Source organism: Delphinapterus leucas, chromosome 3 (assembly GCF_059928025.1).
Source record: "Delphinapterus leucas isolate spDelLeu-1000000601 "Yukka" chromosome 3, BTC_Dleu_Yukka2, whole genome shotgun sequence".
Taxonomy (NCBI): Eukaryota; Metazoa; Chordata; class Mammalia; order Artiodactyla; family Monodontidae; genus Delphinapterus; species Delphinapterus leucas.
The window spans coordinates 27,363,263-27,389,520 of record NC_143131.1 but is presented as its reverse complement, the minus strand read 5'-3'; the positions used below and the strand labels follow the sequence as shown (position 1 = coordinate 27,389,520).

The 26,258-nt window shown below is 37.8% G+C and overlaps 1 protein-coding gene across 1 annotated transcript in view; it reads right to left on the bottom strand.

Moving 5' to 3' along the window:
* Positions 1-26,258, bottom strand: part of CDH6 (cadherin 6) — a 61,724-nt gene that overhangs the window by 15,177 nt on the left and 20,289 nt on the right. The window contains exons 2-7 of the mRNA XM_022564756.2: positions 15,498-15,792; positions 12,170-12,289; positions 9,992-10,159; positions 7,649-7,836; positions 5,386-5,639; positions 358-494 (exon numbers count right to left, since the gene is read on the bottom strand). Coding sequence (XP_022420464.1) covers positions 358-494; positions 5,386-5,639; positions 7,649-7,836; positions 9,992-10,159; positions 12,170-12,289; positions 15,498-15,792 — 1,162 coding nt within the window. The remainder of the gene's footprint in view (positions 1-357; positions 495-5,385; positions 5,640-7,648; positions 7,837-9,991; positions 10,160-12,169; positions 12,290-15,497; positions 15,793-26,258) is intronic.

Here is a 26,258-nt window from a genome sequence, read left to right as displayed (position 1 = left end):
GGCCACACACACACAACGTCTGTGAGCCCATTTCTTTTAGCTGCTTCTGTAATGTTCTGATTTATAAGCTTTTTGGAATCAAATCCAACATGTACCAATTCAACCTAGGTTGACAGATGCATTCCTGTTTTATTGTTCCCAAACTGCAGAACTTCCACAGTTGCTTCTGCATTTAGGAACAAACCAACACGTGTCTAGAAGAAACATTAGTGCACATCATTGCAGAGCTCTTTCCCTCAATAAGTATCGAGTGGGATCATCAATACATGGTGACAAGTTTCAGCCGCATTTCACTAGCCCTTGTGGAGATGCTCTCTCTGTCAATCAGGGACAGCAGTGGTAAAAGGGTGGACTTACTGATCTCTGTTGCTATCACTGTAATGTTGTGCCACAGCAATGTTTCTCGGTCAAGAAGTTTCGATGTAAAAATTGAACCATTTCCAGAATCGATGTTGAATATTCTGTCCATATCTGTGTGTCGATCAACAGAATACCTGACGATGCAGAGCAGAATTTAGAAAAGTTTTCTTTGATTTGCTATTCTCGCATCCTAAAACTATTCCCAGAAAATCTGTTACGTGAATTTTTTTCTACCTGTAGCACGTATTTGAATATCGGTAACTTAATATTAAGCAAAATATTCTGATAAATTGTTTCTTTACAATTGCGGTCTTAATAGTACACGCACTAGACAAGTTGCACGATTCTGAGTATCATTACTAAAGTTTCATTTTAAAAAATGTAATTTAGATCAAGTTTATATAGTAATTGTTACATTTTAACTTAAGTTTTTAGACATTTGGTTAGGACTTTAATGTGTGTGTGTGTGTGTGTGCATAAGTAAGGTTATTGGCTACTTTTCTATTATCCATTTTATTTAAAAAATCGTTATGTTGAAAAAGCAAAAGGTGGTTAGTGTGGCTGAGGTTAGTGAATCTGGAGAGGGAAATAGCAGATGAGCTTGTGGAGAGATCCACAGTCGGGACTGCAGAAGGATGGGCTGGCTGTGGGGAGGAGTTGGAGTTTATTTGAACTTGATGTGGATCTTCCAATGGATTTTAAGCAGAGGAGTGCCACCATCTAACTCATGCTTAACAAAGATCACTGGCTGAATTGTGGAGAACGGTTGGACGGTGCTGTCACAAATGATAGGAGTGAAGAACAGGATTTGGGGAAGATCGTAAGTTCCAGTTTTGATATGTTGAGGCTGAGGTGCCTGAGGAACGTTCAGGAAGCTCAAGATAAACATCCAGACTGACAATCTAGATTTCCTATTCAACACTCTAGGAAGAGAACGGGAAAAATGCAAAGAATGGAGTTGCTTAAAGGATGAACGGGAGAATGGACACCCACAGGGACTAGAACAGTGCCCAGAGTAGAGTAGGAATTTGATAAATCTTTAAAAAGGAGAGTTTGGAGAATTCAAAGAAAACCAAGAGGTGCTTTAGAAACCAAAACAGGACAAAGTCTTCAACGCTGAAATTGATGAAAGAGTAGTAGATTTTGAGAAATGTTATCTTCTTTATAAATTTATTACTAGTGTCTGGAATAGTCATATGTAAGGGGAAAATATGTATACACCCTGTTTTATGGGGGGAGCATTAAAGAGAAAACTCAGAAGAAAGTTGATATGCGAAGGCCATTATGAACAAAAAATTGCCTATTTCAGCTGAATTCTCAAAATGTACATCATGATAGGAGATTTTAAAATGTCAACTCAGTAGAAATATATTTTAAGTAAATGTCCTACCTAGTCATACACATGTGGAAGTATTATGAATGCTTTTTAAAAAAACTCTTGTTGCTAACTTGCAAATAGTGTATCATGTTCCAAGATTCTATTTCAACTAATTATTTTGTTTTAAAGTACTACTAGTGAATTATAATAAACAATGTTATCTTAATAAAATCTATTTTTGTCATCTAGCAGGTGTCTAAAAAATATATATTCCATTATTGTAGGCTATTTAAACTTGATTTTAAAGAGAATTAATGAAGTTCACAATGGATACATATATGTCAGGATGGAATTTTAGTTTCAGTTTACATAAGTCTAGTGTTTTATTATCAAAAGGTTTGAAACAGATGAAATAGCTACTGTTTTGCCATTTATGTCATGAATCAACATTTATTAAGAATTTAGCCAATTGCATTGAACTTGCTTGATCACCTTTCTTCATTTTTGAGAATGATAAATATTTATAGGACGTAATTACCAAAAAGGAAATCTCAGTATTCATAGCCTTTGTAAGGAATTTAATAATTTTCTACAAATATATTTTTTTCTTTCATGAAAAATGTCACGTTTAAGACTTGATGCTTATTGCCTTTATAAGCTGTTAACAATTATACACAGCAATAATCTTTTCTTGCTCTTTGCCTCTTTTCTTCCTGCTATAGTTTTAAGTTTTACAAGTAATCGTATTTTCCAATCAAGCCTTGAAATAAAGGGTAAGGGGTGAGGAATTTTTACTTGAAGGTGGCTTTTGATTTTAAAGAGAGAGGACTGTTTAGGAAATACCATAATTGTGTATTATTTTCTTTCCTTAATTGGGGATTTAAAAATTAATAGAAAACCTAAAGTGTCTACATTGTTTAGGAAAGATATCTCATTTGAGGCACACAGGCCTCATTTGTTTGTTGTTTTTCTTTCCAAAGTAATTTCTATTTATATCCAGAAATTTACTGTCTAGTCACATTAATAACTGATAAGGAAAAAGGTAACCAATCTCATCATGATTATAGCAGATCATTCTGCTAGGTACCTCGTTTTATTCCATAGAACTTTACTGTATTCTGTGATTCAATAATTTGTCTTCTCATGTATCCTGAAGGGAGATTTGTGGGTCAGGAAAAGAAAATGTGTTTGCCTGTGAATTTTTCATAATAAGTATTCAGAGTGACATTTTATAAGACTTCCATGGAAATCAAAGGACATTTGTGATATGAAGTTGTTGGAAGAAAATTATTTTATGTGATTAAAGAATTAAAGATTTGTGCTTACATAATGATAAATCATTGTTTGGGGGAAGAATTCTCCAGTCTTAATTATGCACCTAACGTTGGGTCTAGCACTTACTTGTGCAATATTTATGTCTTGCATAACCAAAAACTATGTGTGGTTGTAATTTCCGAATATAAGAATCAGTTTATCCTATAAAAAAACCCACTGGAATATGCATCTATATACCAATATATCTATGTGTATTTTTATCCTCGAAGCTATATCTATATATGAAATCCATATGTACCAAGGGAAGGCTGGCAGAAAAAACTTTAAAATTAGCTGACAGCCAGCCTAATCTGACAAGCTAACTACTTCCTGTAATAAAACATAATATAATTGCAATGGGTAAAAGTGGTATTTGGTATAAAAAGTAAAACAGACATAAAAATGAAGCCTACATTTCCAGAAGACATTATCTCTCTCAATTAAAAGCATGTTGACTGATCAAAGAGGTAACCGAAGCTCATATTTATAAACTTCCAGCATTAGCACTTTTAAATTGGTCTTGATGTTGACCTGCTAAGATTTTTGTCTTATGCAGTAGAATGAACTCTGCACGTTGGGAAAGTACTTAAGATTATTTGTGTTGTAGGAGCAGAGGCCGTCATTCATTTTTCCTTATTAATAATGTTAAATGTATAGAGAGGAACACTTGACCCATGGGGCTCTCATGTGGCTGCTTTGGGTTGCCCATCATCCAATTTAAGGAGCCTACAGGTATTCCAGTAGAATGATAAGACAACAGAGTCTGTTTTCCCAAAGATTTAAAGTTATTCCCTGAAAATAAGCCAGGCATTTTTGACTCTTAGATGTGGGACTTGCCATGAGGTTTCATTTGAACTCAGTGGCTAAAAAGTTGAACTCAAGGGCTCAATGGCTAAAAAGTTGGAAAACGACTGCCTTGGAGCCTCAGACTCTTTCATCTGCAATAGTATTCTTCATGCAGCAGCCAATGTGGTCCTCTTAGAGAGTAGTTTTGGATTAGTTAACTTTTCTACCCAAAGCCCTCCAGCGGCTTCTTACCTCAATCAGAATAAAATCCAGTGGTTACCAGCGCCTACAAACCCCAGTAGGCCCTGCTTCACTCACCACCTACCAAACCTCCCTGTCGCCTCATACCGTGCCACTCCCAGCCTGCGTCCCTCTCTCAGCTGCAGAGGCCTCTACTCCTACCTGCCAAGCAAGCTCTGATATCAGACCTTACCCTTGCTTTCCCCTCTTGTTGGCATGTTCCTCCCCCAGAGAGCAGTGTGGTTCATCCCTTCATTTCATTCAAATCTTTACTCAGATGATTTCCAACAAGGCCAAGCCTGACCACACTATCTAAAATAGTACCCCAGATACCCTTTGTTTTCTATACTCTGTCTTATTTTACTGCTTACAATTTAGTTTCACCTGACATAGCATATATTTATCATTTGCTTATTTCTTTCTTCCCCAATTAGAATGTAAGCTCCATGAGATCAGGACTTGGTACTGTTCTCTGTCATATCTCTAGTGCCTAGAACATGCCTGGCACAGGGCAAGTGCCCTGATCAGAATAGATCTGTAGACTCACAGGTACAGCTTCTCAGTCTGCTTATTTTCTTCATGAGGAATAATTTACACAATAATATTCTGGTTTAGCACTTTTCTCATCTAGTCAACTAAGCTACTGGTAAAGGCTCAAAGTTGTTGACTCCAGTGCTTTCATGATAAGATTCTAGAACGCTTAAGCAGTGGTGGTCTCAAAGGGCAATGAGGCTTTCTTACAACATGATTTACAACGAAGGTGTAAGGAAAGTACAGGGAAAATAGAGCTTGCTTACATAGTATATATTTGGATTCAGCTCTATTAATTTAATTTCCCCAGGATTTCACAGACGTATATCATGAAACAGTGCTTGTTTTTATCCATGTCTGCAACAGAAAAAAATTATGCATCCAAATGGAGCATAATTCTGCCTGTAAGTGTTACATGGTGGGTTCTTCCACGCTTGAAAAACTGACTTTCAAGCACAGCGCCTTGTTTGTTAAAAATGCTTTCTCCGTTCCATACCAATCTCTGACAAATCTAAGACCTAAAAAAAAAAAAAAAAAAAAATCCCAGACCATTCAGCTGCATTACCTTGTACCACTTCCATGTAAGCAGTAACCTCCTTATAGCTCATTTTATGTTTTTTCACCCCAAATTTTGAGTTTTTTAGGTTTACATCGTTGCTAAAATCATATTTTATGATGAGCAAGGAGAGCAGAGTTAGTAAAGGTACTTTAAAGTAGTTTTTCAGGAAGACAAAACTAATTGGAAAAACGGGATTCCTCTTTTCCAACTTACAAGTGAATATTTGAATATAAATCAACAAACTTATGGAAGAGACATGTCACAGAAGTGTGCTTACTTGACAGGATTTCGGGCAGCATCTGGATCTTGGGCTGTGACTGAGCCTATTGTCGTATTTATCTGAGCATCTTCTCTTATTTGTAGGATGTAGGCCAGTTTGCTGAAGACAGGGGGCTCGTCTACATCTTCCACCATAATTTTAACTGTGGCTGAATCTTTGAATGGACCCAGGTAGAGAAAGCGGGGTTCAATGTGAGGGTTGGACGCTTCCACTTTGAGGCTGTACACTTTCTTCTTTTCAAAGTCCAAGAGCTTGCGGGGGGTGCGGGGAGGAAGAAGTGACATATTTAAAGCAACCAAGACACAGAAAGCCAAGGCATGAGCCATTTTTAGTGCAAATCACTGATAAATGAAAGTGATCATATTGCTTTGAGACATCACTACACAGCGTGATATTGGGTAAAGACATTGGAATTCAGATACCACACAATCCTGATGGAAGTGTGGGCTGAAATCACGCACCAGGGGTGCAAGTTATGATGGGCAGGAGAGGGAACCTAGAAGCAGGAGGGAACCTAGAACAGGCCCCCTTTAAAAAAAATCCTTATATTTGACTACAGGGAGCCTCGCCAGGGGCAGGTTGGCAAATATGTAGTAGATCCTTCTGTGTCAGATGTTGTCACATTTGGCTGTAATTGAACAGCTAATGAGTGCTTAAAATTTGCCAAGGGACTTCCCTGGCGGTCCAGTGGTTAAGACTCTGCGCTTCCACTGCAGGGGGTGTGGGTTGGATCCCTGGTCGGGGAACTAAGGTCCCACATGCTGCGTGGTACGGCCGAAAATTTGTTTTTTTAATTTTAAAAAATTGCCAATATCTGAGCCCCACCCTGGACCATTAAACCAGAATATCTGGGGTGGGGATGGCAATCTATACTTTTAAACACCTCCCCTAGTGATTCTACTGTGCAGCCAGGATGGAGAACCACTGGTCTGCAGCATGATTCCCTGTTCTTTATTCAGATAAAATAGATTATAAATGGGTTTTTTTTTTGGCGTGAGTTGATAAAATATTCCAAGTGATATCCTGATAAGGGCATTCGGCTAATTACTTGCCAAAGAAAGTAATGATCATTGTTGTCAGAGGTCTTTAGGAGAAGTATTTCTGCTTCTGGAGACATAGTGAACCCAAATGCTTGTTGCTGACTTTTAGTTTTAGATGATAATATGACAAGGCTCACGAGAAACACAATTAATCAAGACGTTAGTGAATGTGATTTAGTCGGCTAGGCAAAATTTCAGTTTGAATCTGATAAGGCACCAAGAATATTAAAAAGGTTAATGCACACTAAGGGGCTTCCTAATTATATTATAGTATAAAACATTGATCTGAATGTCACTTAAACATGTTTTATTGTGTTTCCAGATATTAAGGCATGTAATCCAAAGCTTAAGAGGAAAAATTTTTCTTCTTATTTACGTCTACTTACGCTTATATTTACCAGCAAATACAACAATATGCGACAGGAGAGAGAAAATATTACACCATACATGATAAAAGTGAAATCTTTAAAAAAAGTAACCAAAACTAATATTATTTTCAGCTTTGAAGCACACAGTTTATTGGTTTTTAATTTTTGCCATATTTTAGTATACTGCTCCGTGGTACCAAACAATTCTGGGGGTTAAATAGTGAATAAGTACATAGGGGAAAATAGGAATTTAGAATATAAAATCTTTATTATTGTGTTCCAAAAAGTAGCTAAAGAGCTTGCAGGAAATTTTGCTACTTTATTTTTGTGGTCTTTATATATCTTCTCTAATTCAAACCATCTTTATCACTGCTTGTATTATTCTCTTCCTTCAAAGCACGTAACGGAGTTTGTAGTTATACATGTTTCTTTGTTTATTTGCTTCCTTGTCCATGGGAGCAGTTCCCTGAGAGGAGAGACCATCCTGTTGAATGTACTATTGCACCTCCAGTGTCTAGAACAGTGTCTGGAACTATTTTTAAATTTATTCTTCACTTACATTATTTATTTCATGTATTTTTTGTATATCATTTGTTTATATTGTTTATTTACTTAGGAAGTTTTTAATAAAAATTTATTGAAAGTATGGAATTAATGAATGTATAAGATTATTGAGGACCCCTGAAAGCCAACCAAAGAACTCTCAATGTAATTAGACTAGGTCTTAAAAAGAAAATTAATAAAACAAGACTTGAGAGGAACGTTCATGTGAGATGTAATTGCCCCCAGTTACTTAGGGACCAGAGAAAAGTAAATGCCTTCGTTTGTGTGGTATTTTAAAAAATGCATTACCTTTTTGACAGTTATAATCCCTTCCTGGGTTTCCTGATCGGTGATGACATCAAACATGTCCAGCCCCTCTCCCTCTGTAATGCTGTACTCAATTGCCGCATTTTCTCCCAGGTCAGCGTCACTGGCTTTGATCCTGCCAACTGGTGTACCCGGCGGAGATGATTCAGGGGTTTTAAACTGGTATGTACCTGTTAATCACCAGACAGAAATAAGTCAAACATAGACTAATTACACTCCATCATACTAAAAACAAAACCCATTTTCCAGCAGTTCGTTCACACATTACCATGGATGCAGGCAGATTTGTGCTTTCCTTAAAATAATTAATGGTGCCCTAGTCTCCTTAACGTTTTTCCTTTCATGATTGTTAAGAATATTTCTTCTATTTCATGACCTGTCTCGTGGCAAAGGGAAAACACTTTTCTTGTCCTGTAAGTAGGCTTCCAAGTTTATGGTGTGATTGTGAGAAAGTCTGAACTGTGAAAGGAGGGCGCAGAAGGTTGCAAAGACCCCTGTTAATGTAATCTAGCAGAAAGAATAAAAAAGAATTTAACCTGAACTGTGACTTTAAGCCAATTACTAGGTGTTCTTTAAAAGAGCTCTTTCTGTCATTGCTAATAATAACTGAAGGTGAAAACAAATTACAGCACTTCCAGAATGTATCCAAGTAGAGATTCCTTCACTCCTACATGAAGCTGGTCTAGTTGCAGTTAGGGATATAGATAAATACATTGAGAAAAAATCTCTTAGTTTTTTCTAATTTTGACTAATTTCTTCCTTTAAATTTTACTAGTGTTTTTTCTATGCATAGATTTCTCCCATTCTTATATTACTAATTTAAAAGCTAGACATATACTTTTCTCATGTTGGAAAAGACGTTGAAGGAGAGTACATGTGAGTTTCAATTAGATCTGTCAGGCCAGCATGCACTTAGGAACAGACAAATAGTAAAAACAAAACTTATTCTATTCTCACCCATTACATTTTGCCAACTATTTACACAAATTGCTTTGGAAAAAAAATTTGTAGACTATGACACTACTAAAATATAGTCCTTCAACAATATTTAATCCACTAAGTATTGATTGAGCTCATCCTTGGTAAAATGATAAAACATGCCAAGTTTTTCTCTAGTGTATTCCACTTCCCTTTTGGGTGCCTCCAGCCCCTTTCTATATTCTCCGGTCCATTGCCTCGGGACATTACGCAGTAATGATCACAGTCTATTTATTCAAGGAGAGAGCACAGAGGGGGAAGGTCCCATGGTATGGGTAATCCTTCTGTTATCCTTCCCCAGGACATCCCCATATGGAAAAGGAGGTTTCTGGGAAATGTGCTGGTGATTCTGATATTTTCATTTCAGGCCTCTGTGGGGGATGTTTTAGCGTTCATAAAACCTTTCTTCTCCCCGTTAAATCAGAAATTAGTTAGCTATTCTGTTTTTGCATTTAACTGTGATTAAAATACTTGAAAAAAGTAAACAAGATAAAACTATTTCCTGTTGATCTGTGTGTATCTCCATTATAAAAGAAGCCCTTATTAGCTGACCAGCTTTACAAAAGGGCCACGCTTGAGTAAGTGGGTTTTCTACTTAATGATGGCAGCTGTTTTCTCCTGGAAGACAGGATTCAGGTAGTTTTCTTAGGAAATCATAGTCAGAAAGGAATTTTGATCCTGGAAGAAAAATGACATTAAAACCAGTACCTACTTGAGGTCTCTAAGTGAAAGGGTCAAGTGTACTGCTTGAGACAGAGTGGGCATTTATGAATGCTGGTTTCTCCTTTATCTTCCTTCTTACCTAATCATGAGCGTTAAAGATTTTAGAGATGACTTTTGGTATCTCAATTAACCATAATGTAGAAAACTATTTATGATTACAAATGGATTAAGTAAATAGTTATTTCCACAGTTGTATTTTTAGAAACAGTAAAATGATAAATCCTCCTCTTGCAAAGCCTCGTGAGGACTTAAGGGAGATTACATGCCTGATTAAATTCACAAAATATAAAGTCAAATTTTTCCTAACAAATAGCAGCATGCTTGTATACATATGTTCTGCACAAGCATATTTATGCCTGTGGTGGTCTTATTAATAAGGAAAAATAAAACAATGATGTTGCTTTTATAATAACAGCCATATCAGACCATCGCTCAGCTAATTACCAATAAATGTTCACATCTACTGAGCATCAGTGTTGTCAACTCATTTTAATAAATGTGCCAGTTCTTACTAAGTTCACTAACTTTGGCAATTAATAAGAATAATGGGAAATAAATATCATTCTTAAAGTTACAGTTTTACAAAAGTGCACTGAATACACTCATTCAATCAAATGTTCCTACTCTGGGGAAACCGGGGAGGGTTGTCATTGACATCCGTCAGCGTGATGTTCACTGTGGTGGTCCCAGACAATCCCCCCATCTGTCCACCCATATCCTTGGCTTGAATCACCACTTGGTACTGCTCCCTGTTTTCACGATCCATGTTGAGCAAGGCTGTCTTGATGATACCTATGGATATGAAGTTCAGAAATGGAAAGGGGTATATTAAAAATACTTTACAAAATCATTTATTTATGCAGACAAACATAGATCGTCACCCACGATATGCATAACACTGTGCAGATGTCATGGGTGACCGTAAAGATGATTGATTATAGGTAGGCTTCGTACTGAAGGAAATTAAACCCACATAGGGGAGGTAGGTACATAGATACGTTAAAAAAAATACACCTATAATGCAAGGAGAATGAAAACAAGTACAAGTCACATCCTGCAATAGTGCAGACTGTAGGTGGCTTAAATATTAAGTGTTATAAGATGACACAGCAAAATATAACTTGGCGTGTGGCACAGTGCTAAACTACTGTAGCTGCTTGATAAAGGACACTAGGTGCATTATGAGGAAATTAATAAAGTCATATATACTTGAACTGACTCCTGAGTTTCACATTACCGAATTAACTAATTCCTCATCAAATATACCCACCATAATGAATGCTCTGAGGATCTTCTAAACCACAAAACTGTGGTCTTATAAAAACACAGCATCAGTTGTCTCATAATGATCATCTTGTATGATCCTAGAGAATTTTTTCCCTAAAGCTGACGTGAACTTTAGTTCAACAGGTCCCAGCAGTGACCAACATTCTTCAGTTAGGCAAAATTTATCTCTGTTGTTAGATGTTTATAAAATAATTAGTTTAAAGAACTTCTAAAAGTTTGTCTAATTTCTATGTAAGGCTTATGCTTCAATTAGCAGCATTCTTTCAAAAATCACTGGAGAAGGCTTTATAACCTTCTCAGGTGGCACATTCCGTGCTTTAATGACTAGTGAAGCTGAAAATACCTTTTTTTATTTTTAACAAGAATACCTCAGACAACAGGTAGGAATGAATACCTCAATTTCATTCCTGCAGTGCTGGCTTCAGTGAAAGTGAAGCTGCTTTCTGTTCTCCAGATAATAGTACTTCTCTATTTAAACACAGGAGGTCACGTTAGCCTTCTGTCCTTTAGGTTGAATAATTCTAATTTTTCATCCTCATTGTTTTTAAACTCAACATTTTCTTTTTCCTTGGGATTCTTTCTAAGTTCATGGCACCTCTTACATCGATTTCCAACTGGATGTAGTAACCTAGAAAGGTTTTGATTTCTACTAACAATAATGGATGCTTAAAAATCGTATAAAAGGAACTCTACTCCTATTATGACAGCAAAAATATGTGTAGAATTTACTATACAAGTGATATTTATTAAAAAATAGTTCATCATAAGATAGTATGCTACTCTGTGGAGATAGTGCAGAAAAATGTGATGTTGAAAAAGGATTCCATTAAGGCAATCCATTTTGTTTTTTAGGGCAGTAGCAGTTAGGATAAGCTAGACAACGTGACAACAAAAGAAAAATTTCAGTGGTTTAACAGAACTGTAGTGCTCTGTGCAGGCCAGTAAGAAGCTCTGCTCATGAAAACCCTTAGACATTCAGGCTGGAGACCCACTCGATACTGGTTTCCATCCATAATCACTGTGGCAAGAGGAAGGGAACATGGTGGATTGTGCACCAGGTCTAAAAGTTTCGCTTGGAAATGACTCGTATCACTGCTACATTTTATTGGCCCAAATAAATCACATGGCTACATCTAGCTTCCCAGCAGGGTAGAGAGAGATGCAATCCTACTAAATAACTAGAAAAAGAAGAATCAGAATATGTATAAACAGCCCTGCTGGCTATCAGAAGGGGTTGGCCTTTTAGCTTCATCTCAAACTGGAAAAGAGAATAAAACAATGTGTAATTTTTCTGAATCTCCTCTGAATAAACATGGTGGATGAAAGATCCATTGTCAGATTTCTTGCTTAAGATGACCTGGATGTCATATTTACAAGTGTATCACTGGTGTTTGGGAGATGAATCTAAGAAAATTCAATCACACTGATTATTTTTATTAAAAATTATGCTAGCTCAGTTGAGCATGTCAATTAAAATTACAGATTGTAAAAAGAAGATAAAAAAGGAATTCTAACCTGTTTCTGATTCAACTGAAAAATAGGGCTGCCCCTGTAGGATGCTATAGACAATTTTAGCACTGTTTCCGTACGTTGGATCATCAGCGTCAGTCGCAGTGACTTGGACAACAAATGTGCCTGTAATGACAGAAACATGAATTGAAAATAAATTAAGGGTAATGACGGGTCCTTGATACCCACACATAAGGAAAAAGCACAATCTTACTTCTACAGAAAACTATCATGGCAAGGGAGTGAAGAACTACAGTGGGATGCTAGGCTGAAAAGCCTTGGATTTCTCTCTGAAGGAATGTGATCAACATTAATAAATATTATAGGGATTAAATTAAAGGGAAGCACGGGAATGATCATGACTTTGGGTGTAACTGATTCCAACCCATCTCCAAGGGTGAGATTTGATTGGATTCTTGCTACGGCAATTCTTTCAAGTTATCTAGGCCTAAATCTATTGGCATCTTGCACTATTTTTTCGACAAGGATTAGTGTAGGTATTGTTTAATCAGGGGACCATTCGTGATTTTGCTGGAAATTTGCTGTGTCATAGGTGCTTTTACTCCTGGACTAGAACGTGCTGATGTGGAGCCTGCAAATGCAGTAGCTATTTTGTGATCTTAGCAATGCCAGCCTGAGGACAAAGCTGAATAGGACAGAAAATTACAGAGAAATATCTAGAACACAAATCAAACTATGTTCAAAGTCCACTTTACTTTTGGACTTAAGTAATGTGACCAATAAATGCTTGCATTGTTTAAAGTAATTTGAATTGTGTTTTCTGTTACTTACAAATAAAAGCATCCTAAGTGATAAATCTGATAATTCTAAGAGGTTGAAAGACCTTGAGCCTTATGAGAAGTAGTTTTGGATTAAGTAAAGAATTAATTGGAATAGCAGAGGATACACATCCAGAATTTATAATCCCAAAAGATGATTATAATTAAATGCACAAAGAAGGCTATGTTGTTTTAGATTGGCATTTTTATCTTAGAGACCACAGTTAATAATAACCTTCAAAGTATCCCTAACCCCCAGGAAATTCCATGCAAATTTTTATGTGTATGCCTACATGTATATTACAATGAGGATAAGTTCCATGGACTTTATCTGATTCTCAAAGGGGTCTGTGACTTCCAAAAAGGGTAAGACCCTCTGATTAAGATCACTTTATGGCTGACTTTTGGTATTCATATTAGACAAAGAGTAAGCATACTGCTAGAATTCTCCTGTCCATGAACAGGGCAGGGAAGTCACATTTAGGGAATATTAGAATTTTTACATTGCTTTTGTAATATCTAACCAGTTCCATTTATTGAACAAATATACTGTACTGTGTTAGGGTTGGATGCTCTGGAGGTAGCATGTTGATGCATGAGATAGAGCACCCGTCCTTGTAATTTGACAAGGTATGTAGGGAAAATGAGAGCATATGATTTTAAAGAGAGGAGTAGTAGAAGTCAACAGACACCTACGTTCTTATTTGACATCAATACAAAATTTGATTGCTTTTAGAATATGGTTATCTGGATATTTTGAGGGCCTATTAGTTGCCAGATGTGGTACTGGGGGCTCTGCACTTGTTTTCTCCTTTCATTCTTATGATAAGGGTTAGGAGTTGATGTTTATTATTTATTTTTTATAGATATGGAACTGGAGGATCAGAGACATCAAGTCATATATTTACCTAAGGCCACATTGCTGCTTATTAGTAGGGATAGTTTCAAACTTAGGTCTGTTTGTTGTCGAAGTCTTTTTTTTTTTTTTGTCGGTACGCGGGCCTCCCACCGCTGTGGCCCCTCCCGTTGCGGAGCACAGGCTCCGGACGCGCAGGCTCAGCGGCCATGGCTCACGGGCCCAGCCGCTCCGCGGCATGTGGGATCTTCCCGGACCGGGGCATGAACCCGTGTCCCCTGCATCAGCAGGCAGACTCTCAATCACTGCGCCACCAGGGAAGCCCCGAAGTCCATTTTTACTACCTTGTTATTGTCCCACTACCTTCATGTAATTCCTTTGGGATGCCTTTACTATCACAATAATGACATGTTAATTTATGATAATGATGAATGTCAACATAACTGTGCCTGTCTGCAGATTGGAAAAAGGCTTCTCTTCCTCAAGACGTGTTACTGCCAGCTACCCTCAAGTATTTATAAAACATATTTAATTCCATAATGACTTCAAGAGTACGCTGCCCCTTATATTGTGCAGTTACACTTTGCACATCTGGTTAGAGTTGCCCAGTGTGGTGCTGATGACCAGGTTGTCCTTCATTAATTCTTCCTGCCCTTTACCACGTAGAGGAAAAATATTTTTCCTAACAAATCTTCCTCTTAAAAGAATTCTAATCCTCCTCTTAACTTTGGTGATGGTTTGTGATTTTTCTAACAAAAAGTGACTTCAAGTAATGAGATGAGTAACTTCTTCATGGGAAAAATTGAGATGTTTTATAATCATTTCTGTAGATTATGTATTTTCCAAGTCTTAGAATTGTGAACTGAAATGTCTCTGATATCTGACTCGCAGAATTATGGAAATGTTTTTTATTATGTAATTTAGCCCTTTTGAACTTGGCACTGAATACAACTTAAAATAACCCTTTACACAATAGTTGAACATTTGTCATTGTCTCCCCTGAGGTGTTTTAATGTGGCTGACAGTGATGTCGGTAGGATTTTTTTCTTTATTTAAATTCTATTTACCTTTTCCCAATCTAAGCAAATTAAATGCACACGTATTAACTTTAAAATTGGTAGTAGAATTGTGCACAAAATATTAATTTACCATATTAATGTCATGAAAGTCTCTTAATTTCTACCACTTAGTAAAGAACATATCCTTTAGACACCATCTGCATATTCTTTATGGATTTTAAAAAGTTTTCTTTGAGTCTCTTTCTCAAATATAATTACTCTTTATTCTGGACTGTAAATTCAGGGCTTTTGTTTTCCATTGGGGAGATCCTTACCTGAAGCCTAATACCACTATGGGCTAAGAGAAATAGAGAGGGCTGCTGCCTTTCAGTCCAAGAAATAAAGTGGGCATTTTGAGTGGGAGAGGAATTAGGTGAAATGGTCTCTCCTCCCTCCCCCTCTCACCCTGCCACTTTTCATACCCTAATCACTAGAGGAAATGCTGTTTTCTTAAAAATAATAAGACTAGAGTAATATTAGGAGACACCGGTACACTTACAAAAAGGACATAAATGGACTGTTTGAAACACAATGCTTCTAGAATTTAGCAGCTAAGTTCATTCAGTTCAGCAAATTTCACTCATAGGACTTGTTATTCAGTTGATGTACTAGAGGAAATGGTTGAATCACATCTCACTCACCGACATCAGACATTTCAGGAACAGTGGCCGTGTAAACCTCCTTGGTGAATATTGGTTCATTGTCATTGATGTCATGGATCTTGATGATGAATTCAGACTCGGGCTCCACGGGTCTCCCTGTTTTTCTGTTTATGGCCTGAGCTCGAAGGATGTAAACAGGTTTTTCTTCCCTGTCCAGCCTCTTGGTGGCCTGTATATCCCCTGTGTTTTCATTGATAATGAAGAGATCTCCTGCTCCATCTCCTGAAAGGATATATTTAAGTGATCCATCTCCTCTATCCTGGTCTGAATGTAACTAGTGTAGGAAAAAAAATTAAAGAAAGTAAAAGTCAAGCATGTGATCCTAAACTGTTTGTCTTTATGATGCAATGCTATGTTAACTTTCATTCAAGTCTTTCTAAGGGTTGCAGATTGTTTTCTTTTACTATTTACTTAAATCCTCAGCAGTAAATGCCATTCGTTAGTGAACATGTTTCCTTATAATCACAGAGATTTCCAGAAGTGGAACAGAGCTTGGATAAAATTTAGTAATCCTGATTTTGAAGAATGGAAAACTAAAGGCCAGAGCAATAGTAAGATGCCCAAGGACATATAAGCCTGGCGGGAACAAAACTATTTTCACTACAGCTTTCAGATCTATTAATACACTCTCCCCCTCACTTTTATGTACACAGATACCCTAGACAAGCAATATACTACTGAGAAAAGGATTTTGGTTTTTGAATCAGAGTATACATTTTGCCTCTACACATTGCTATCTTGGTGAATTTAGGAAAGCTAGTCAATCTTCTTGATTCTAATATAATGGAGATTATAGTCAATTTTCTAGGAAGACGTGAAATTTATTTATGAAATTCAACTCAAAGTGTTTGAGAAACATCTTAAGTGCTGCCAGGGACAATGCCTTGAAACCACCCTGACTAGGTAATTTACAAGATAAATTGGAATAAGAATTTACAAGATAAATTGGAATAAGATAAATTTACAAGATAAATTGGAAAAGAATATTTAACACATATTTTAGTTTAATATGGGAAAGGACCTTCTAAAAGATTAGATTGAATAGTCTGCCTTATGAAGCAGTGGGTTCTCTGTTCCTGAAGGTCATCAAGCAGAGGCTCTGATAAGATTAACAGCCAGTGAAATGGGTCTGGGTAAAGGGTTGCGGTAATGAATATGAAGATACCACTGAAGTGAAGAGGGCGATCCTAACTTGGAAAAGTAGCCCATGGGTTACTTATCCTGAACTTTATATCCACTCTATTGACTTCCCTGTTGTTTCTTTAGTTCCCTTTTCCCCACCTCAGCAAAAGTTTAGGCAGTATCTCATAGGTCTTCCGATAACCTAACCCTATTCACAATTTTTTTCAAAAAGTGCTTTTTACCAAGGAGAACTGTTTTCAGATCTCAGTTGTAAGTGTCAGCTACATACAGACAAGTCAGCTTTAATGACTAGTAGGACCCTGTGGGGCCCTCCTGGGTAGAAAAGCCCCTCTGTGCTTCCTGTTTCTTGTTTGTAGAGAAAGGCTTTAGTCTCCTAGGTCTTTCCTGAGTTCCAAAGAGCAGACTCAAGCAGTTACTAATTAGGTAAGTGAGGGAATGCAGAAACAAAGGAAAAGCAAATAGTTCAGTGATAAAACAGAGTCCTAGTTCCTCCTGAAGAGATATACATAACAATCTGACATATATTTTTGAGTTCTGCAGAAACTAAGCTCCCCCACACAAGGTAGAGGATGGTGATTACATGTTACCACAAGCATGCAGACGCCAGATTCAGAAGGTTGATGATTATGATTCCTGAAACATCACCCTGTTACCTCACCACCAACCAGTCAGAAGAAGGTCCATGAGCTGCAATCCTCATGCCAAATGTTGCCTTTAAAAACCCTTTCCTGAAAGCCATTGGGGAGTTTGGGTCTTTTGAGCATGAGCTGCCCATTCGCCTTGCTTGGTGCCTCCAATAAACACTGTACTTTCCTTCATTACAACCTGGTGTCAGTAGATTGGCTTTGCTGCGCAGCAGGTGAGCAGACCCAAGTTCTGTTTGGCAACAATCTCTACCTTATTTCAACTCTGTCTAAGTGGAGTATAGGCTATGTTACAACAGTAATGGCAACAACAGCAGCAGGTAAACCACCTCTGTGTTCTCTTGATTGATACTGCATGGAATGTTCAGAGTAATGTCTACAAACACATTTGAAAATAGAATCTCAGGGGAAAAAGGGACTTAAAAATATGTAACCCAGACTTTCTAAAAGTATGTCCCATGGAATATCATTTACACAAAATGCTGAGGAAAAAGGTTCTGTGGCCCAATAATTTTGGGAAATACTTCATATTCTGCCTCTTTCTTAGAGTCACCCAGTGCCCGTTAACTTAGGAAAGGCTGTGAGTACCTATAGTCCACAACTTTACTAACCATCATTTAATCTAGCTTTCCTGAACTTTCTTATGTAATGAATCCTTTTTGGGTGTGATCCGTATTGATATTCTCCAAAACAGTTTTCCAAGAGACTCATTTTGGGAAACATGAGATAATTGAATCCATCACTGCGAGAGTCAAGAAAACTGAGGCTCCTATATGTAGTGTTTCCCAAATCACGCAGCTCATGTGAGAGTCAGATTAGAACTTGAGTGCAAGAAGAGGCTTATAGATTATTCCGTGCAACCTTCGCATTTTGAGAGAGAAACTGTGTCTAACGCCACACAGCTACTACTAGTTAATAGCAGAGTTTGAGAATATTATTTATACAGTTAGTGGCCTTGAAAGCAATTTGACAGAAATCATGCAAGATAAATGCGAATGGGGAGGAAATTGCTTAGAAGTGAGACAAATGCAATAAGAAACGTAAAACAAGAGCACTCCATGATTTGTGTAATGTGATGTGCTAAGAAAACGCTGAAACCCTGACTATACAGAAAGAGTCACTGGGGAAAGTTTTAACTCTCCATCGTCAAATTCTAATGACTGAAGAGAGCTCTTAAAAAGCTATTTCATTAACTCATGAGTAATGAAACCAATGTCACTGCCCATTGGATCTGGCTCTAGGACAGCCATGGTCAGCAGCCTGGCACAGTGCAGGGGGCACCACACCAGGAGTCCCAAGTGTGGGCCTTGCTCATTCTCTCTCTCTCAATAGGACAGTCAATTAACTTCCAAGCCCTGGGATCCTTATCAGAAAATGAAGATAATTGAGCTACAGGACAAGGCTGTAGTGATGCACTAAGAGAGTATATACAAATACTATGTTAGTTCCTACATAAACATGCGATAAAAGCCTGTGTTTTATAAATTATAAAGTGTCTTCCAAATTTAAGATATTGTTACTATTATTAGCTCTTAGTTCACAATAAACAGGTTTTTGCTTTTGACTTTGAGAACTTTGTTCTGAGGACTTTGAAAACCCAATTTTACAAACACATGGTATCTCTAAGGTAAAATCTGTTATCAAAAACCAGTATTCTTCTATCAGGTGGCCATTGCTATCTTTCCACATGATTTATTATATTCTGCATTCCACTAGATTATAGACTCCCCTCAGCCGGTTCTTTCATCACTTTCAATATGTAGTTGTTGCACAATTAGTAGGTGAATACCACATTGGATCACAGGATTTATTCAGGTAAAAGTAATCAGAAACTTATTTTTAGCTGTCAGGAGAGACCATTTCGATGACTTATAGAACAAACACCAAGACAATATAAAAGGGCAGTGGAGATGCCAACTAAGAGCGTGAACAGGGATTGCTCTGCAGATCCCAATTCTGATTTATCAATATTTGAAAACTAGTGGGAAAGTGCATCTCTTCACTCAGGCATTGTATAATAATAAAACAATTTAACCTCATCCCCCTCCCAGTGCAGTGTCTGCATCTGATGGAGCGCACAGAATAGAAACCTCCAGAAGCCTTTGTGTGCTCTTTCCCCCTCTACTCCCCTTCCACTGAACCCCCCTGAGGCCAGTTCTTTTTTCTCTTGGGGAAAAGAGGAGACGTTAACAAGACATCAGTGCAAGTGAAAGCGGTGGTGACAAGCAGACATTAGGGGTTTATTGAGCTCTTAGAGTTTAATTGGATTTTTTTCTTTTGTGATGTCATTCATCATGGCCACTGTAAAAGGCAGAAGTTAAACAACAACAAATAAAAGGTTGTATGCTGCCCGAGGCATGTTTTTACTAATTTCAGTTTAATGTGGCTGTTCCGTTAAGTTTAATCATCTGGCTCACTTTTAACGATTCACCATCAAGTAAAAATTATCCACTTCCCTCGGAAAGTCACATTTCATCTGGGGCTCGCAGGACTTTTTACTACTGTACCTGGAGCATTTTGTTGCAGAAGAAGCTCTTGGTCTTTGCTTGTTTTTCTGTTGACTTATCATTATTTTTTTTAGTGTAGCATCTTGACAAATAAATACAAGGATCTGGGGTTGTAGATATGGCCCCATTGCAGGCATCAATAAAGCAGTGCCAGTATCTTTTTATCTGCTACGTATGCCACCTCCCAACTTGATTTTGTCTCTAATTCAAAGGTATAACACTAACTGTACAGATTTTTAGTGGTTTATGGAGCTAGTTAATGCTCCCCCATTCCCCCCATTCCCTATGTGTCACTGAGTCACTTGTCTTAAGTCAGTAACCAAACTGAATCTTCTAAGCATATGCATCGTTGAGACAAGAAAGCAGAGTTTAAACAGAAGTTTACCTACATGGCACATCTGGAAGTACCTACAACAGCCTGAAAGGGGCTTAGGGAAGGAATTATGTGATTTTTTTGCTGAAATAAAAAAATGGATTATGACTAATATGCTCAGAGTGTAATGTGGCCCTTTAAGAAATGTAATGATTGCTAATCTGAAATGTTATAAGAATCAGAGAACAGCTGTGGTGAAAAGATGTTGTCTGATTGGGATTGAAGTGTAGAAGCTGGAGTTACAGCAGAGAGAACACCTTTGTGCTAAATAGATTGAATATTATTTTAAATTGGGAAAATAAATTTACAATCAACTTAGGACAAATTGAAGCTTAACTGAATTCAATATGTATATGTGAGTGTGTATATACATACATCTCTCTACATAATGCATGTAAACATAATGCTAATAAATATGCTTAATGTAAAAATCGTGAAGAGCTTGTTAGGTAGAGTTTATGTCAGGAAGAAATTTCTTGAAGTACACGGCAGGGATTAGGAGTAGATTCTGTTTCAGAGATCATAGGCGTAGGTAAATAAAAATATCTTTTTTTTTTTTTTCTTTTGCGGTATGTGGGCCTCTCACTGTTGTGGCCTCTCCCGTTGCAGAGCACGGAGTCCGGACGCACAGGCTCAGCGGCCATGGCCCACGGGCCCAGCCGCTCCGCGGCATGCAGGATCTTCCCGGACCCGGGCACGAACCCGCGTCCTCTGCATCGGCAGGTGGACTCTCAACCACTGCGCCACCAGGGAAGCCCTAAAAATATCTTTTAATAAAATTTTATATTACATATTTTAATATGCTGTATTTGGATGTTAATGATGATTATGAATTAACTAATTTATATCTAATTTATATTTAATTTATGTTTTTTACAAGTTAAAATGCTGAGGGCAGCATATTTTTGTGGCAGGTTGTTGGAACTAGACATGCAAATTCTCAGGCCCCATCTACCTCCAGAATCAGAAACTCAAAGGGTGTTGCCCAACAATCTGTGTTTTAAGAAGCCCTCCAGGTGATTCTGATGAGAGCTCAAGTTTGAGAATCACTGCCTTAACTAGTACAATCATAATGCATGCATGGTCTTGGGCAAGGGAAAGAAATGGGTATGTAGTAGTCGGGTAACCTTGGGGAACTTAGTTAATTTCTCCAAGTCTTATCTCCCTCATCTACATAAGAATAAAACCATACTTAGTTTACAGGTAGGTTGCTCTGAAAATTAATAAAACAATGTATGTAAAATGCTTAACAGAAGGCCTAGCTCAGAGATATATAAATGATTCTTACATCACAAACAGGAAGTATTCAGAAGGTGGACTTTGAAGGTGGAAACATTTGGGTCTGAATTCTGACTTTCCTGTTAATCAACTAAATTAATTAAGTTATCATAGTTTTCATAGGTCACCTTTAAGACAAAACTCAAAATAACTAATTTTGCCAGATATTCCTCTTCTACTTGTCCATTAAATGTAGATATTCCTTAGGCCTATGTCTTAGGTCCTTGTCTTTCCTCATTTCACATACTCTCTCCAAATGAGATTATCTGTTTTCATGGATTAAAGTATTATCTCTGTGCCGTTAATGTCCAAATCTCTATATAACCTCAGGACAGACATTTTCGTGAGATACAGAGTCAGGGATACAGTGATTCCCAGGCAAGTCTCTTGGACAACTCACACTCAGTACTTCCCAGTTGACGTCATTACCTTCTCTCCCAAACCATTCTTCCTCTTGTATGTCCCATCTCTGTAAGGACCACCAGAGAGTCACCCTAGAACCTTCCTTCTGCCTCCATCTCCAAATTCATTAGGCCCCTAACTCTTGCCAATTCTACCTCTTACCTATATCTTGACTCACCGCCTACTTGTCTCCATTCCCACTGGTGCCACCCTGGTCCAATTCACCACCATTTCTCTTTGACCTATTGCAATGAGGCTCTCTGAACACACACTCAGTCTTGCTTCCTTTCCATCTATTTTCCTTTCTGTGACTAGATGAACTTAAACAACACCATCAACAACTTTCAAGATACCACTCTTTTCTAACTGAATCCTTCAGTGTTTTCTCTTTACTCTTGGGATAAGGCCCCTAGCCCCACTCAGCATGGCCTCCAAAGTCTCCACAGTCTCTGCCCCTCTCCTTAGCTTCATCAGCCATCATTCTCTCCTTGACACTCTTTGTTCTAGTGTACTGTACGTATTGCAGTTGGTTGAAGATACATCAGACTCTTTCATATCTAGGCATCCTTGCATGTGGTCCCCTTGGTATAAAGTCCTTTTGAACACCTTCACCTGGTTAATCCAATTCATACATCAGGTCTTTGTAATCTTGATTTCCTCAGGGAAGTTCTCCCTGAGCTGCTAGTCTAAGTTATAGCCTCCTGTTCTACACTCCCAATTTCTTCCCCAGTTAGCCATCACTATGTTCTCAATTTTTTTTTTTTTTTGAGAATTTCACAGCTGTTTTCATGTTTCAGTCAGCAAACAGCTAGATGGCAAATTTCATGATAAAAAAAGCATCAAGCCTGTCTGGTTCACTTCCGTATTCTCAGCACCCAACATATCAGCACATTATAGATCTTCAATAATTAATGATTGCAAAGAAAGAATGAATGTTATAAAGATAAAATTGGATAAAATATCAATAATCAATGAAGGTTTCTGGAACATAGAAGGTAGTCAATAAATCTTAGTGTCCTCCACCCCCTTTCTCACTTGATTTTAGGATAATTCTATGTATCAAGAATATATGTTCCTGAAGTTGCCAGATAATTTAGCAATTACTACCAAACACTAAGCACATTGTCTAGTCTGAGCAGTCAGAGAGCAATTCAAGTTATCACCTCAGATATAAAAAATTTTCTTTAATAACCAATTAAACCTCAATAATAAAGCCAACCTGTATTGGATTTGTTCAAAAGAGCAGAGGTTATAAGTACCTTGACCCATTATAAGTGCTGGGACAGAAGTCATCTGTTAAGGGTGAAGAAGTTTCAAGAATGAAGCTGATGGAAAATGAATGGAAAATTCTCCATTTCACAGAAACATTGTTCTATTAAAATATAGTTTAACTGTCAACCAAGACCATTTAAAAACACTTATTGGCCTGAAGAGCTGCATAAGGCAATGAATAAAAAACATCTAATACCTGCCTTCTATACCTTTACAAATTAGCCTTGGAAATACTTACCCATACGTAAAAGAAAGCAAATAAAAGCAGAAATTAGACACTTCGGTATTCTTATTATTGGTTAGGAATAACATGGTAAGGGAAACGCTAGAGAACAATACAGAGGGAACCTGTGAGTTGGACAAGGTGGAGTCAGGGGACATGTTAGCTCTTTGATGGTTTAGGAAGACTTCTTGGAGAAGGTTGGATCACCGAGGGGAGAAAAATGGCTTGGCAACCAGTATGAGCACGTGGCATAGTTTAAAGGCTCTGTGTGGGAGAAAATCAGAGAAGGCCTTGAGTATGTGCCTGGAATAATAAAAGCAATAAAGTCAGCTAAAATAGAAGCGTCCTTCCCTTGAGGTGCAGGGTCACATATTTTCTCACACTGCATTCAGATGTGCACGGGAAGATGCAGCTTCCTTATTATTTCTTTCTTTTTTTTAATAGCTTATCCCTCAAGCTCTAATCCCATTGAGTATTAGGAACTCGATATTAGGTTGAATATTCAGTAATTTAGTGCAGTCCAATAAAATCTGCCTGATTCAATAATACAGTCTCTTTAGATAACTATTTTAAATAAATCCCAGTCTTTCTGGGTTTTGCTTTCTCTCTTTGCCCCTGATTCATTCCAAGATGACATCTGGGTGTATGAAGAGGAGAGACCCACATGGCACAAATGAGAGGAAAATTCGGGGCTTTTGGAGCTAAGGGCAGTCCTGTACTGCCTCTGGTCCACTGGTCTCTAGACAATAGCTCTCATCCATTACTTTCCTCAGGGGCATCTATGGTTTTGGCAAGTGGAATCACGATCTCAGCTCTCCAGGGTCCAAGGTGACTAGTCCCACCCTGCCTGCCTCCTTGGTATCACATACCCCCTGATGTCTGAGTATCACTCCTCCATTGCCCTTGGCAAATGTGGACTTAGCCACGGGTTGCTTTGTCCTTGGTAGGTACCATCAAAGAGATTATCCACCCTTTTCTTGCCCTGGAGAAGCCCAGGAGCTTAAAGGAGCTTCTCCTCCACCACATGATTGCCTCAAAGGGAAATGGGCAAACACCCACTTTGTTTTCACCTTTATCCACAAACTTGCCACTGCTTCCCACTGCCCCCTTTTCCAGACTTCAGATACAATGTCTCAGAGAAGTAGAAATGACTTTAGATACACACAGGGCTGTGTGTTTTTGTGTTTAATAGCCAGGAATGTGAAATCCCTCCCTCAGTTTCAGGAATACCCCACCACTTAAGTTTTGGTGGGAGGAAGAGACAATTCCCACCATAAAAACTGAGAAGATAACTGGGGGGTAAGAATGACCAATAGCCCCAGAGCCTGGCACCAATAACTTTTGGTAACTACATTTATAAATGGGATTCGTAAGTTTTATTCGAATTGGCCAGGCTCATCTCTTGATATGTTAAATGGGCTCTAGAAGAATCAGGACAATCTCTTCCTCTGACAAAACCTAGGATCAGGCTGCCTCCATCTCCCATGTTCTTTTTTGATTATACTGTGTTGCCTCTTATCATGACTAGGAAACATTATATCCTTCTATATAATATAAATAATTTGATTGATTTTTAGAACAGTGTAAATATTTTATCTTTAAAGCTTTCTCTTATATGATCAATCATTTGGCAATGGGTCTGTCTGGAATTTGGGAAAGTAATAATAGCAGACATTTATGAAGCCCATCCTTTGGGCCAGGAAATGTGCTGCTGTTACACAGATTATATAATTTGTTACTCATTATGACCCTCTTCCTATCACCTCAACTGATGAGGAAACTGAGGCAAGGTAAGAGTTTAGTAACTTCTCAGAATCATACAACCAACGGGAGAAGGATTGGAGTCCAGGCAGTCTGACACCACAGTCTAGTCTGTTAACTGCAACATACATATTTTCTCTGCATATTTACATTCAGTTCTATGACATTCATTAAAGGTTTATGCTGTACCAAACAATATCTTAAGTGCTGAGTTACACAGATCTATCTAATTCAGGATTTTTTGACCTCTGCACTATTAACATTTTGGGCTGGTAACTCTATTCTGTGTATTATAAGATGTTTAGCAGCATCCCCGGCCCCTACGCACTAGATACCTGTAGCACCTTTCAAGTTGTGACCACCAAAAATGTCTCCAGACGTTGCCAAATGTCCCCTGGGGGGCAAAATAGCCTCCTTTGAGAACCACTGATTGAATCCTATATCTATCTATCTATCTATTAATATCATCTATCTATCTATCAATATCATCTATCATCTATCTATCTATTATCTATCTAATCTATCCTTCCATCTTTTTTTCCTCATTGCGTACCTTGTAACTTTAAAAATACGTTCATATAATACCGTAAAGTGCTCTGCATTTGCAGAGATTCCACATGACCCCACTCAATTCAATCTTTTACCTTTGTTAGATTTAATAAGCACTGAAACAGACCTTGTGTTATATGAAGGAGAATTTTTGACAAAACTGCTAAAAGCAAAAGAATTTTAAATCTAAACTCAGAAGAAATGTATTAATTCCCTTGACATCCTTTACACTCAATACCTTGAATTTAATGTCAAAAGTACCAGAGTAACTATTAAACGAACAAAACTTTAGTGCTATAATAGTTGTGGTAAGCAGAATAATGGCTCTCCCAAAGATGTTCATGTCCTAATTCCCAGAACCAATGACTATGTTACCTTACATGGCAAAAAAGACTTTACAAGTGTGATTAAGATAAAGATTTTGAAGTAGTGAGACTGGCCTGGATTAACCACATGAGCCCAATGTAATCACCAGGGTCCTTATAAGGGAAAGAAGTAGGGGAGAGCTGGAGTCAAAGAAGGAAATGTGATGATGGAGCAGAGGTCAGAGAGAGAAACTGAGATAGAGATTTGAAGATGCTATGCTGT